Raw genomic sequence first — 15,170 nt, forward strand, 5'->3', positions numbered from 1 at the left:
TTACAAATAGAAACATTGTTTTGTGTTCTCATCTGGTATCCTTGCCTGGATGAGTGCAGCTCCAAAAGCACTAAAGAAGCTCAACACCATCCAGGACACAGCAGCCCACTTGATTGCTCCGCCTTCCACAAACATTCAAAACCTCCGCCACATACGAACAGTGGCAGCCATGTGCACCATCTACAAGATGCACTGCAGTAGCTCACCAATGTTCATTAGGCATTCCAAACCCACAACCACTACCATCTAGAACGTCAAGAGCAGCAGATACTTGGGAACCCGACCACCTGGAGGTTCCCCTCCAAGTCACTCACCACCCTGACTTGGAAATATGCCGCCGTTCATTCACTGTCGCTGAGGCAACATCCTGAAACACCCTCCATAACAGCACAGTGGGTGTACCTACACCTCAAGGACTGCAGCAGTTCAAGAAGGCAACTCACCATCACCTGTCCCACCAGGGACGACAACACTCTTGACCACTGCTACTCAAAAAGCAAGGGCGCCTACCGTTCCATCCCCCGACTGCACTTTGGGAAATCAGAGTATAAGACAGTGCTCCTTCTCCCGGCATACAAGCAGAAGCGCAAGCGGGAGAATCCAGCTAAGAAGGTCGTGCAGTGCTGGTCCGAGGAAACAGAAGAGCTCTTACATGACTGCTGAGAGACAGTGCACTGGTCCATATTTAAGAACTCAGCGACCAACTTAAATGAGTATGCCACCACCGTCACAGACTTCATCAGCAAATGTGTGGACGACTACGTGCCAAAGAAAGCAGTACGTACGTTCCCCAACCGGAAACCATGGCTCAATCGCGAGATTGACTCCCTACTGAAGGACAGATCTGAAGCGTTCAAGTCAGACGACCCTGACCTATACAGGAAATCCAGGTACGACCTCCGCAAAGCTGGCCGAGATGCCAAGAGAGAATATCAAACCAAGCTAGAGTCACAGACAGACTCTCGGCGATTGTGGCAAGGACTAAACAACATAACGGGCTACAAAGCGAAGCACAGCAGTATCTCCAGCAGCAGTGCACCCCTCCCCAATGAACTCAATGCATTCTATGTTCAGTTCGAGCAGGTAACCAACAATCTGCTGTTGAGTGCCCCAGCAGTCTATAACTCACCCATACCCACCATCATAGCTTCCGAAGTCAGATCGGCCTTCCTGTAGGCGACGGGCCCGGACGGGATCCCTGGTCGTGCACTCAGAGCCTACGTGGACCAGCTGGTTGAGGTGTTCACGGACATCTTTAACCTGTCCCTACTCCACTCCGAGGTCCCCACCTGCTTCAAGAAGACCACCATCACACCGGTGCCAAAGAAGAACCAGGCAATGTGCCTCAATGACTACCATCCGGTGGCCCTGACTTCAGTTGTAATGAAGTGCTTCGAGAGGTTGATCATGAAGCGCATCACCTCCATACTACCAGAACGCCTTGATCCACTGCAATTCGCATACCGTCGCAACCGATCCACAGCAGACGCCATTTCCCTGGCCCTTAACTCATCCCTAGAGCATCTCGACAACAAGGACTCCTACATCAGACTCCTATTTATTGACTACAGCTCCGCCTTCAACACCATAATCCCAGCCAAGCTCATATCAAAGCTCCAAAACCTAAGACTTGGCCCTCCACTCTGCAACTGGATCCTCGATCTTCTGACCAACAGACCACAATCAGTAAGAATGAACAACACCACCTCCTCCAAAATAGTCCTCAATACCGGGGCCCCGCAAGGCTGCGTACTTAGCCCCCTACTCTACTCCCTATACACACACACAACTGCGTGGCAAAATTTGGTTCCAACTCCATCTACAAGTTTGCTGACGATACAACCATAGTGGGCTGGATCTCGAATAATGACGAGTCAGAATACAGGAGGGAGATTGAGAACCTAGTGGAGTGGTGCAGTGACAACAATCTCTCCCTCAATGCCAGCAAAACTAAAGAGCTGGTAATTGATTTAAGGAAACAAAGTACTGTACACACCCCTGTCAGCATCAACGGGGCCGAGGTGGAGATGGTTAGCAGTTTCAAATTCCTAGGGGTGCACATCTCCAAAAATCTGTCCTGGTCCAGCCACGTCAACGCTGCCACCAAGAAAGCACAACAGCGCTTATAGTTCCTCAGCAAACTAAGGAAATTTGGCATGTCCACATTAACTCTTACAGATGCACCATAGAAAGCATCCTATCAGGCTGCAACACAGCCTGGTATGGCAACTGCTCGGCCCAGGACTGCAAGAAACTTCAGAGAGTCGTGAACACCGCCCAGTCCATCACACGAACCTGCCTCCCATCCATTGACTCCATCTACATCTCCCGCTGCCCGGGGAAAGCGGGCAGCATAATCAAAGACCCCTCCCCCCGGCTTACTCTTCCAACTTCTGCCATCGGACAGGAGATACAGAAATCTGAGAACACGCAAGAACAGACTCAAAAACAGTTTCTTCCCCGCTGTTACCAGACTCCTAAATGACCCTCTTATGGACTGACCTCATTAACACTACACACTGTATGCTTCATCTGATGCCGGTGCTTATGTACTTACATTGTATACCTTGTGTTGCCCTATTATGTATTTTCTTTTATTCCCTTTTCTTCCCATGTACTGAATGATCTGTTGAGATGCTCGCAGAAAAATACTTTTCACTGTATCTCAGTTCACGAGACAATAAACAAAATCCAATCCAATCCAATCCTGGTGCAGCCTCACCCCCACCAATATTTGTTCTTGGGATGTATTCCCTTACTATTTGGTATATTCACTCAATGACTGATGAGTGCTACACCCAGACACAGGACTGGGAATCTCCCGCAGTGATAGTTCTGGAGTGAATTCCCCCAATGCTTGTCCTGAATGAATTTCCCCTGACACAGCACTGAGAACTCCTCCAATTTTCCTCAGGTCTCTTCCTCTATATAGTGTTTACCACTGTTTCTATTGGGGCAATTCCTTTATAGGACTGAGATGAGGAGAAATGTCTTCACCCAGAGAGTGGTCAATCTGTGGAATTCGCTACCACAGAAAGCATTTGAGGCCAAAACATTGTGGGTGGGATTCAGCCACTGCGGACGAATCCTGAGAGTTCCAAATCAGGCTCTGCGTCAATTGCAAGTCACCCGACTCAGTCCCACCCAGCGTGATATGGATCTTGCCCTTGCTGGGAGTGATTCAGATCAACATATATAAATGAGCCCAGACGCCACTTTCACCCAGCGCCCGGGACTGAACAGCCGCATCTGCGAGACCTCGACAGGGCGCTGTTCAGCACTGGTTTCCACAAACGTGGACTAGATGTGACAGCACCTCAGGGTGGGGGGTGTCTCGCAGGAAATTAGGGACCCCCAGGTGGTCAGGGATAGGGCAGGGTGGTACCCTAGCACTCCGTCTGCCTGCCAGGGAGTTCCACCCAGGCACCCTGGCAGTGCCAACCTGGTGCTGAGCAGGCGTCCAGGAGATACTGCTAGGATGCCAGGCTGGCAGTGCCAAGGTACACAGAATGGGAGAGAGAGAGAGAGAGAGAGAGAGAGAGAGAGAGAGAGAGAGAATGCAGAGATTGGGACTGCTGGTCAAACTGGTGCCCCGATCGGAGCTTGCCAGCAGGAAACCAACTAAAGTGTGGCCTCAGAGGAAAGAAACTCCCCAAGGCACAAAACTGGCAAAGTGGTCAATTACTAGGGGGCATAGGTTTAAGGTGAGAGGGGCAAAGTTTAGAGTAGATGTACGAGGCAAGTTTTTTTACGCAGAGGGTAGTGGGTGCCTGGAACTCACTACCGGAGGAGGTAGTGGAGGCAGGGACGATAGGGACATTTAAGGGGCATCTTGACAAATATATGAATAGGATGGGAATAGAAGGATACGGACCCAGGAAGTGTAGGAGATTGTAGTTTAGTCGGGCAGTATGGTCGGCACGGGCTTGGAGGGCCGAAGGGCCTGTTCCTGTGCTGTACATTTCTTTGTTCTTTGTTCTTTGTTGCCAGTGAATAGCGGGGTGAATCTTAGCACTGCAGCTGCTGAGAAACACCCCACCAAACACGCCCAAAAGCAGACTTAGAATTATTTCTGCACCCCGTATGTTTTCAAGAAGCAGTTCGATACAGCACTTGGGGCAAAGGAGATGCAAGGAAATTTGGGGAGGGGGGTGGTGAGGATGCGCAGCATCAGGCTATTGAGTTGGATGAACAGACATGATCATAATGAACGGCAGAACAGGCTCGAAGGGTCTCCTCCTGCTCCTATTTTCTATGTTTCTATATTCTGTTGCTACTGTCCCTCACAGCAAAAAAAATCTAATTGCTGGTAAGTAAATGCAGGTGTTAATTGTAAAACTATTGTTTGATTAAATGCAGGTGGAAGACATTAACTGGAGTTACCTGAGCACATACGATACTTACTAAAACTGTGGGATTTGAGTTAAGATGTAAATAATTGTAATGGTTAAGTGTATAAACAAAGGTAAAACTTGAGCCGAAGTTTGCTCCAGTATCATTCTTAACGGACTGGTTTTCTGGACTCCAACAGGTCCAGGTAAAGTATCTGAACTGTTATTTGGTTGGGAAATTTCACAGGTAACAAATGCTTGGAAACTTCAAGCTACAGGACAAAAGCAGTGAATACCAAATTACTTTTTTTCGAACGGTAGATGTCTGAACTCTCCAATCTATGCATCAATGAATGTTTATTAGATGTGCCATTGCAAATGACTTTGTATGACAAGGGAAATGACATAAAAACAAGTGTGATGGTCCAAACATGCACCAGATGTACCAAACATTTCCTATCTGTCTTTGGATCAGCGTTTTTCTTTTGAAAATGCTGACATCTTCTGGACAGAAATGCCATGTTTATTATAGTGGAACAGAATTCATAAAGGCATTCATTAATCAATCATTCAAATCAGTAACAAAAAAAAGGCAAAAAAAGAACATATGCTGCTGTACCTGCTAAGTACCAGAAATATAAACCATGTTGCAAGTATTTTCATAATCAATTTTCTTAAAATTGAAGAGGTCTAATCGTTTCAGTGGGAAAGATCACAGGCATGATGCATACTGAGCTATGCAGACAAGGAAATTTGGATCCCTCATCTCAAAACAACTAAGGAGCATTCCAATTGACCACTCGATCCTTGGTAGAGACAAGTAAAAGTCATCCAATTTTCCTGAATCTGACGTTTAAAAATCTGCTAGTTCATGGGATGTAAGCATTACTGACAAGGCACCAATGTCAGATGGACTGTAGTGGATTAAAAAGCAGCTTGTCATCACCTCCTCAAGGGCAATTAGCGATGGGCAATAAGTGCAAGACTAGCCAGCAATGTCCACATCCAGTGAAAGGATTTTTAAAATAGGGATCAAATGTCATTTTCACGGATAAGAAGCAATACTGATCCTCTGACATGGCGAACCTTGACCTGGAAAAAATACCAACAGGCAGGAAGCTTTGTGGCCAAACACAAGGAGAGCTGAAGGCAGGTGACCCCAGATGCAGATGGAAGGAGAAGCAGAATAACAGGAGTCGAGAAGGAAGTACACGAGACAAGGAAGACTGCACAAGTGGAACCCTATTTATAGAAGTCTGTGGAGAATCGGGGGTAACTCCTGAAAGAAAAGGGACTAGAACTCAGCTTGGAAGACTGGTGTAGCTGAAATGGGGATCTACAGGTAGAGTGAACTGCCTACCAACTTGGTGAGATAGTCTCGGTTGTATCAGCGAGACCATGGGTAATTTATAGTTCATAATAACCATGATTCATCTGATAATGTACAATGCCATGGGAAAGAAAGTTACTGAAGCTAACATAACAATCAGTGCACCTCATTTCTCAACCATTGAGATGTTAATAAAACAAACAACTACAAGGGAGCAGGATCTCTTCCACTCCCATGGATGTCAGGTGCCCCATTAGGTTAACCAGCGGCAATGTTGCGTAAATCAATAACATCACACTATTCCAAGGCCAGGCTACATTGCAGAGAAGAATATTAAAGATCTAACCAGGATGAGCTTTGCACCATTCCTAATCTCTGCAGAGCATTGCACCACCCTATTTGAGCTCCAAATTTATTCTTCCCTGTCCCATTCCTCTCCTCCAATCACCAGAAATTACTGCATTCAAAATGATTTCTCGCTCATCCACATTGGCTGATTCTTCTTCCTTGTGTGCACACGGTGGTGATATGCATCACTGTAAATACACAAGGGGTTAATGTAAATACACTAAGACTAAGTAAACACGAGAGGGAGCACCAGAGACATCATGACTTGCAGACATACAGCTAATGAACACAGAATAGGACACGACCAATGGGCAGTCAAGACACCCAGAGATGACACTACCACAAGGGGGCAACCCATATAAAAAGACAGGGCACACATGCTCTTTCTCTTTCCACGGGCTACACTCAGAGAGAAGGGCAGGGGCAGATCAGAAGCATCACACCCACCTCATGGCTTAGAGCAGACTGGTTAGTTAGATTGAGTTACTATAGGAAGATTAGCAGGAGTCGAACTCAAGTAGGAGAATTGCTAACTGTTCAATAATTGTGTTAAACCTATCTCCAAGTCTGAACCTTCCTTTGTCAGAGCATACATCAAGGAAGCAGCTTATGCTACATGAAGAAGCATAACACAACACACACTACACTAATATCAAAACCTTTCAACACGTCACACCCTAACCCACTGCCACTCCGCCACTCTTTTTGCAGAAGATGAAACTAAGTGAAATCAAAGTAGGAGAACAGGAAGATATCCCACTGCACTGCAAACTCTGCACAGATTAAGGAGACAGCCATTAATGTCACCAAGAGGGATCAGGCAGAATAGCAGATGGTGAAGGGCATATACAGCAGAGTTTTGGGCAAAATTCCTTCCAAGGTGACCTCTCTTAGGATGGCAGTACCTCTGCATACCTTTTACCCTTGCAACCATAGTACCAGCCTCAGTAGGCACTGAGTTGGTGCAGTCAAGACCTCTCCGTCCAAGCTCGGTGAAGTCACAACCAACTCAAGAGCCTTCGACTGAGCCACATCCACTCAAAGCCATTTGTGGAGCATCGCCTCTTCAGAGTACCATAGGATGCATGTGACCACTGAAAACTGGCACTAGAAACTCAGTGTGGTGATTGGTGGTGACTAAAACTTGCGTAGCTAAGTAAAATCATGTGCCTTTTTGAAATTATTAGGTGCAGAGGCTAGACCTGTAGTACCTGGTGATCCAGCAATATTAGTTGACAAGAATAACAATGTTAGTCTTTTGACTGTACAGTTTAATTCAGAGTGCGAGGACTGGGACAGATGTTAGACATGACTGTTAATGCTGGAGAACAGCTAAACGAGTGTTCAGTTAGCCACTGCTGAAGATGTTTGGCTGCAGTTGAAGCCCTCCCATTTGCTTGTGATCCTCATGATCTGTGCCTTCTGCCTAATCATGTTGACTACCTGTCCAGTGGCTGGTAAAAGTTTGAGCCTGTACTTGTTATCATTACAATGGTGTTATAAGAACAATTCATCTGTATGCAAAGATGCTTTTATTTTTAAATACAGTTGGGGAGGGTCATTGGTGGCACATTTACCCAACCCGAGAGGTCTGCAACAAGAAAATCATAGGAATAGCAATAGGTTTTTCACCCTTTAATCTGTACTCCATTTATCCACATTTCTGGATTCCCTTACTGAAGAAAAGCTTTTAATCTAAAGTTTTGGAAATTAGAATTGATCCAGCATCCATAGCCCTGTGTGGGAAAAAAAGATGGGCCAATTTCACTCCCAAATGCCCAGCTTCCTTTTCATTGTAGTCTTTTGCCTTGGGTCTCCGAGCAAAGAAAATTATTTCTCTATCTACCCTAGTGACTTGTTTTGTCATTCTATAACACCTGGATTAGCTCGCCCCTCAATTGTCTAATCGCAACCTTATGAAATCTGTTTTCATACCCCTTAAGCCTAGGTGTCATTCTGGTGAGTATGCATTATACCCCCTTCAAGGCCAAAATAAACTTCCTCCTGACGTTTTGTGCCGAATTGAACAAAGTGTTCCAGGTGAAATTAGGCCAAGGCTCTGCACAACTATTCCTCATTTTTTTTGTTTTCCCATTTATTTTTCCCAGACCTAATTTAACCACAAATACTCAGTGGGTCTCTGCTGGTAACAAAGTAGTACAAAAGAAAACATTGGAGCGTTTTAATTGCTGCAGTGTTTATTTTCATCAAGGGACCATCTAGTGGTCAGTTCATATCGAAAGTATCCCAATCTGGAACAAAGTTGAAACATCATTCGACAGCTAAAGAACAACGAGGCCTCCGGAGTAGGTGGAATCCCTGCCGAAGTTCTTGGCATGACTGCACAATCTCTCATCCCTCATCTGGAAGAAGAGTGCCTGCAGGAGGATCTCAGGAACACTTTGGGTGTGACAATATTCAAGTAGGGAGACCAGTCCGATTGCAGTAACTACACACTCTTGTCCATTTTCCCGCTGTGATCTCACCTCCAGCAAATTTCCCACAGCAATAAAGATAATCTACAAGACAGCAGAGAAACTGTTCAAACTACGCCCGTTTCAATCCAAAACTAACATGCTTCAGTCATCGAGTTTCAGTACGCAGATGACATTCTGTGAACTCACTCAGAAACTGAGCTCAAATCATTGTTGATTCCTCATGAGAAAATGGGTCTTTCACTAAACACCTAGAAAACAGAGGTGCTCTTCTAAATAGCTCTCACATCACATAATCTCCTCATTTTAAGCAAACTTGGAAAATGTGGACCATTTTCCATTTCTTCTGAACTTTTGCTCAACAAAGGCAGACATAGCGGACAAAATTCATTATCGTCTCCAATGTGCCAGCTCAGCCTTCAGACTGCTGATGAAATGTGCAATTGAGGACCAGGATCTCAAAAACGCAACTAAGGTCAGAGTCTTGGATAACATACTGCAAGTACATAAAAGCATAGGAGAAGCACCATCAACGGTACCTTCATACGATCCTCCAAATCCAGTGGAATGGAATACGAATCAACGGCAGAATCGTCTCTTAAGCATGCCCTGCAGTGAGGCACTAACCACTTTAACCACATCCACTGGCCAATACATGTCTCACTAATGCCGGACACCAGACTCCCAAATTACACTTCTATTAGGAACTTGTTCGCAACCGGAGACTCCCAGGAGGACAACACAAATGCTTCAGGGATGCCGTCAAAGTATTTGTGAAGAGATCAAACTGACTAATGGGAGTCCCAGGCTTGTGACTGACCAAAATGAAGATTCATTCAGAAAGGCACTGAACATGGCAAGAGACTTCGGGAACACACAAACAAAAATTGAGGCAACGGAGAGAACCCACAAACCTCCAAACACTTCCTCTATCTGATCCTTCACATGTAGGAGAGTCTGTAAATTGTGCACTGGACTCCACCATCTCTGAATTGGAGTGCACGGTAGCATAGTGGTTAGCACAGTGGCTTCACAGCACCAGGGTCCCAGGTTCGATTCCCCACTGGGTCACTGTCTGTGCGGAGTCTGCATGTGCGGAGTCTGCACGTTCTCCCAGTGTCTGCGTGGGTTTCCGCCGGGTGCTCCGGTTTCCTCCCACAGTCCAAAGACGTGCAGGTTAGGTGGATTGGCCATAATAAATTGCCCTTAGTGACCAAAAAGGTTAGATGAGGTTATTGGGTTACAAGGATAGGATTAAAGTGGGTCGGTGCAGACTCGGTGGGCCGAATGGCCTCCTTCTGCACTGTATGTTCTATGTAAGCAATTCATCCAAGTGTATTTAGAGGATACCTGAAGCCATGGTGCAAAATCCTGGACAACATCCCACTAATGAATGCCCATTCATAATCAATGCTGAATCTCCAACTATCAACATCCTGTGGGTTACCATTGACTGGAAACTGAACTGGATTAGCCATATAAATACTATGGCTAAGTGAGGCAGTCATAGACGAGGAATGATGTAATGGGAACTCGCCTCCTGACTCCCCAAAGCCCTGTCCACCATCGACAAGACACGAGTCACATGTATGATGGAATACAGGGGCTGGTTTAGCACAGGGCTAAATCGCTGGCTTTGAAAGCAGGCCAAGGCAGGCCAGCAGCACGGTTCAATTCCCGTACCAGCCTCCTCGAACAGGCGCCGGAATGTGGCGACTAGGGGCTTTTCACAGTAACTTCATTAGAAGCCTACTTATGACAATAAGCGATTTTCATTTCATACTCTCCTCTTGCCTGAATGAAAGTAATTCCAACAACACGCAAGAAGCTGAGCACCATCCAGGACAAAGGAATACTCTCCCCTTGCCTGAATGAAAGTAATTCCAACAACACGCAAGAAGCTGAGCACCATCCAGGACAAAGGAATACTCTCCCCTTGCCTGAATGAATGTAATTCCAACAACACTCAAGAAGCTGAGCGCCATCCAGGACAAAGCAGTGTACTGGATCAGCATCCTATCTATCAACTTAAACATTCACTCCCTCCATCACTGACGCACAGTGAAAGCAGTGCATATCATCTACAACAGTGTTTTCAAACTTTTTTTTCCCGGGACCCACTTTACCAACCTGCCGACTTTTGCTTACGTTTAATGCGACAGGTGAGCCTGCTTGGTCCTCACGATTTCGCTCTAATCCGATTCATAGGAGAGGGCATTGCGGGTATCAGGTGCAGAGTTCAGCCAGTTCCTTTATGTTGTCTTCATCTTTGTGAGCATGGAAAATCCAACCTTGCACATGTAGGTTGCTGTGAAGGACAATAGCAACAAAATGCTCATTTTACACAGTACTGGATTCTTTTTGGAGAAGCTACTTCAGAATGCTGACAGCCACATGGACTTGTGGCTTGTTTTTAATGTGCTGTTACAGGTGAGACGCACTAGTTCAGTCTCTTCATTTGGAGTCAGCTGTAAGTTAATAATTGACTCTGGGGTCTCAAACTCAAAAAGGATTTTTCAACCATTCTTCTCTTTCAAAATCTGGAACTTCTCTGGAAAGTAGCAACTTTTGATCAGCACAGCCAGATGCGACTGAATAAGGCTTGCCAGTCTGTTGACAATTCCCTTACCAACATGTTTTTTTTTGATGTATCATAGCAGTGTGGGTAACATGTAGTAGTTTTGGCTTTGTACTCACACTTGCCAAACTTTCAATGACTTTTGGAAAACATTTATTTCTTCACGGTGCCAAAAGCAATCATCATACTTCCTTTGAAGATTGAGATTCAGTTTGTTTAGAATTGAAAAAATGTCTGCAAGATAAGACATAGTTAGCATCCAAGTTTCATCACCAAACGAATCAGCCAGAGGGGACGATTTCTCAAGGAGGAAAGTATGAATGTCATACCTCAGTTCGCAAACTCTGACAAGCATCAGACCTCTGTGTGGAACAATAAATGTGTGTGCTCGGCCCTCTTTTCGGAACAAAAAGCCTGATATGCGGTCTGCTGCATTTAATGAAATTCCCGACTTTCACTTTCAATTCAATACCACCTTGTAGTCAAACAGCCACCTAAGATTGGCGTCCTGCAAAGGATGCTGGGAGAATTGGCCAAGTTCGAGGACAAACAGGCTGCAGCTCAAATAACCACTAAGAAATAAGCTGCAGCCCAGACTCCAGAAATACACAGGAAAAAGGCCATCTCCAGGCCATCCTGGGACAATAGGACTTGCATGTTAATTTCACCTATGTACCAGACACAACAGCGCCTGCCTTCCTTATTTGGAAGGGCCTACGTGGCCCGGACACCTACGGACATGGCCAGTAAGGGCTTGCCCTGCCATCAAGGTGGCAGACCTTGATTGGACTTGATCGTCAGGGTTAACCTTGATTAGTGGCATACCAGGGACCAGCCAAAAGGGCATGAAATCGACAGGGGTAAAAGGTGTTGCACCACCCTACAACCTCTCTCTGCAGTAGCAATAGAACAACGGTGACCTTCACTGGCCAACGCGAAAAAGACTATCACCCAACCACCTGAAGGAAGACCAGAGCCAGGAACAGCTCACAATGAATAGAAATGTTCTGACCAGTTGCCTCCTTAATCCTTATTCTAACTCTGATGTTTTTCCCAGTCATGTTAGCTACCCGATCGCTGGTTATTCCTCTGCAATGAATCCAGTGGAGCCTGTACTTCCCAACCACATAACTATTCAATGTTTCAAAAATCTCTGTACCAGTTGCGCTGGTTGGTAATGTCAGGCAGCACAGCAAATCCTCAACAAATTAATTCTACCAAACATACCCAACGTAAACTAGCAAGGACAATCTGGAACGTCTGTACTTTCACCAGCTTATACTGAGAACTCCTGTGCTGACCTTAAATGAGGAATAAAAGATGGGCAATATCACAAAGTCAGTGAGCCACTGTGTTATCACTAAGTGGGATGCATTTCAGTTTTTCTATTTTTTTTCCTGAAGCTGCATTTTATTCAGATACATCCACTGGCAAAAGGATTTGTCTTCAAAGTGGCAACGTTCTGTTCAAAGGACTATGCCAGCTGATGAAAGTACAACAAATGACAATTGATTTTTTTAAATCAGTATACAGTTTTCAATAAATGAGTTTTAAAACAAAGACCATCAGTTTGCTTTGAAAGAGTCTTGCAATAAGTTACATGAAAACGCTGTTGCAGAGGAGATCTTTCATTACTTTTCAGTGGCAAGGAAAATGACTCAAGTAATCGGGCACATTGCTAGCAACATTCAACTCAAGATGCTCCCCGCACAAAAAAAAAGTTCCTAGACCTAGATGTTCCATGCCAATTTTCCAAGTGAAGACATTTAAATTCATTAAAAGCCACAAGGCTAAATTTTTTAAAAGAAATGTCCAATCCTCATAACGAGTTACTTGAGTCAAGAACCAGACTAACAGACTGAACGAAAATCGGTCGATTGAAAGAAAAATAAGAGTGCTGGTATTCTGGGAGACCAGTCATGTTAAGAATGGCAATCCGTGTTTCCAAAGATCAGATTTTGTATAAGGAGCAGCCAGACAGAGAGTGAAGCTTTTCCGCTCTTTCATTCTTTGCACCGCATGGAATTGTGGAAAAATCTCACCAGAAAGCAAAACGATTTCGACAAATTCCAAAAGGAGCTGACAAAAGGAGACTCTGGCGATTTAAGTCGCCAGGATAACGTCCAAATGACCAACGGTCTTATTTTTAAAAGAATATAGAAAACGACATGGTATTTGAGATTCTGAGTCGAAAGCCCCGACATAAGGCAGTACTCCAGACTAAACAACAGGTAACAAGATTAATTATGACAATGGTGAAAATGGTTTTCTAGCATTTTAACATAACAGGCAAATCAAATTTCATCACATACTGCTTTCTGCGGTTCCAAGAGCCATTTTGTGAACAAGGTGGGAGGTTGATCCTGAATCTGGCAGAAATGCTTCTCTACATTTGATTAGTCACAGTCCCTGTACGAGTGGCTTCCATAACTCCCACCACCAAAAAAAATCAAGAGGTTTGTTCTCAAACGCCCCAAATGCCTTTGGAATTTTGATGGTTTTAAGCTCTCATTTGCCAATAGGGCGGCATTGTAACACAGTGGTTAGCACTGTCACTTCACAGCTCCAGGGTCCCAGGTTCGATTCCTGGCTTGAGTCACTGTCTGTGCGGTGTCTGTACGTTCTCTCCGTGTCTGCGTGGGTTTGCTCCGGGTGCTCCGGTTTCCTCCAGTCCAAAGATGTGCAGGATAGGTTGATTGGCCAAGCTAAATTGCCCTTAGTGTCCAGGTTAGGTGGGGGTTACTGGGATCGGGTGGAGGTGTGGGCTTAAGTAGGGTGATCTTTCCGAGAGCCGATGCAGACTCGATGGGCCAAATGGCCTCATTCTGCCCTGTAAAATGATTCTATCAAATACTCCATGTTATCGCTGAGCCGAGGAACCGTATAGTTCAAAGTTTAGAATGGAGTGTGGAAATCTAGACTTTTACATATGCCTCAATTTGAAGAGTTGGTGTAAGAAGGCAAGCAACAAATTATGGAGTATTTCCTAAGTACTTCCCAGGGTCATTCACACGTCAGTAAAGTGTGAACAACATTTCAAATACTCTCTAAGTACGCTCTAAAATTCAACTCCCTCACTCACCATAAGATCCTGCTAGGAGGCACCAAATTTCTCAAACCCAAGATTGAATGTTACATGACTGAAGTTCACATTTAACGCCGATCTGATTACTGCAGCTGAAAGGCAGCGCTCCCGGGGACAGTAACAAATACTCACCAGTCCAGTTTCTCTGCTGAGGAATATAATAATACTTGTTCCCAAACTGATCCGTCCCCATGTGATGTTTAACCAGCCCAAACATCCTCTGCAGCAGGGCCCTGACTTGATTCATTGCCGACTCTCCGTTTTCGGCCCCGAACAGGCGAGATTTTAACCGACGTCCCAAACTTCTGGAGCTCTGCCTTGCCCTATTGGTGCGTTGGAATGCGACAGCTAATCAGAGCCTGGCTCTTTGCGACGTCCCTTTCCTTCCCAAGATGGCTGCGCCCAGTGCCGCGATGTTTGTTGTCATGTGAACGGCGGCCGCCGGTTCCTCTCGGTTCGAGGACGTGGGCCCTTTTCCCCGGCGGCCTCGGGTGTTATTGTCAGCGGATGCCCTGGATAAGGAGACGTCCGCCGGTTTGATGCGGATGACCCGGGCCTTACCACGATGCTCGCTCTTTTGGCAGCTCGTCAGTGCGGCTGCGATGAGCCTCTTCGGGTGAGGAGAGCCGAGTCCACCAGGAGGTGAGTGCCCCCATTCTCACAACACACCATGAGTACCAGCAAGTCTGCGTGCCCAGTTCATGTTGCAACCACCCAACAACAGTGACTTGCGTGGATGACCCAAAGCGCTTTGTGCTCGGTGAATTACTTTTGAAGGTGTGGTGAAACCACTGTGTTGAATTGTGCTGCCACAATAGTACGTGATGTCCAGTATTGCTACTATATTATATGTTGTACGGTTTTGGCTCTGCCCATGGCTCCTCCCCCTCGGGCCTGGGTATATGATTGCATTGGATTGGATTTGTTTATTGTCACGTGTACCGAGGTACAGTGAAAAGTATTTTTCTGTGAGCAGCTCAACAGATCATTAAGTACATGAGAAGAAAAGGGAATAAAAGAAAATACATAATAGGGCAGCACAACATTTATAATGTAACTACAT

The 15,170-nt window shown here is 45.5% G+C and overlaps 2 protein-coding genes across 3 annotated transcripts in view; one reads left to right on the forward strand and one right to left on the reverse strand.

Moving 5' to 3' along the window:
• The window catches only part of ndufaf2 (NADH:ubiquinone oxidoreductase complex assembly factor 2), a 283,974-nt gene extending 269,364 nt beyond the window's left edge, over positions 1 to 14,610 (reverse strand). Inside the window, exon 1 of one of the 2 annotated variants that reach the window (XM_072496979.1) lies at positions 14,240 to 14,610. In XM_072496979.1, the coding sequence (XP_072353080.1) occupies positions 14,240 to 14,354 (115 nt within the window). In that variant the 5' untranslated portion in view covers positions 14,355 to 14,610. The remainder of the gene's footprint in view (positions 1 to 14,239) is intronic. The other variant, XM_072496978.1, reaches the window with a different exon arrangement.
• ercc8 (excision repair cross-complementation group 8) overlaps positions 14,592 to 15,170 on the forward strand; it is a 96,344-nt gene continuing 95,765 nt past the window's right edge. The window contains exon 1 of the mRNA XM_072496977.1: positions 14,592 to 14,749. Within this exon, the coding sequence (XP_072353078.1) occupies positions 14,673 to 14,749 (77 nt within the window). The 5' untranslated portion in view covers positions 14,592 to 14,672. The remainder of the gene's footprint in view (positions 14,750 to 15,170) is intronic.

The sequence above is a fragment of the Scyliorhinus torazame genome, chromosome 3 (assembly GCF_047496885.1).
Source record: "Scyliorhinus torazame isolate Kashiwa2021f chromosome 3, sScyTor2.1, whole genome shotgun sequence".
Lineage (NCBI taxonomy): Eukaryota > Metazoa > Chordata > Chondrichthyes > Carcharhiniformes > Scyliorhinidae > Scyliorhinus > Scyliorhinus torazame.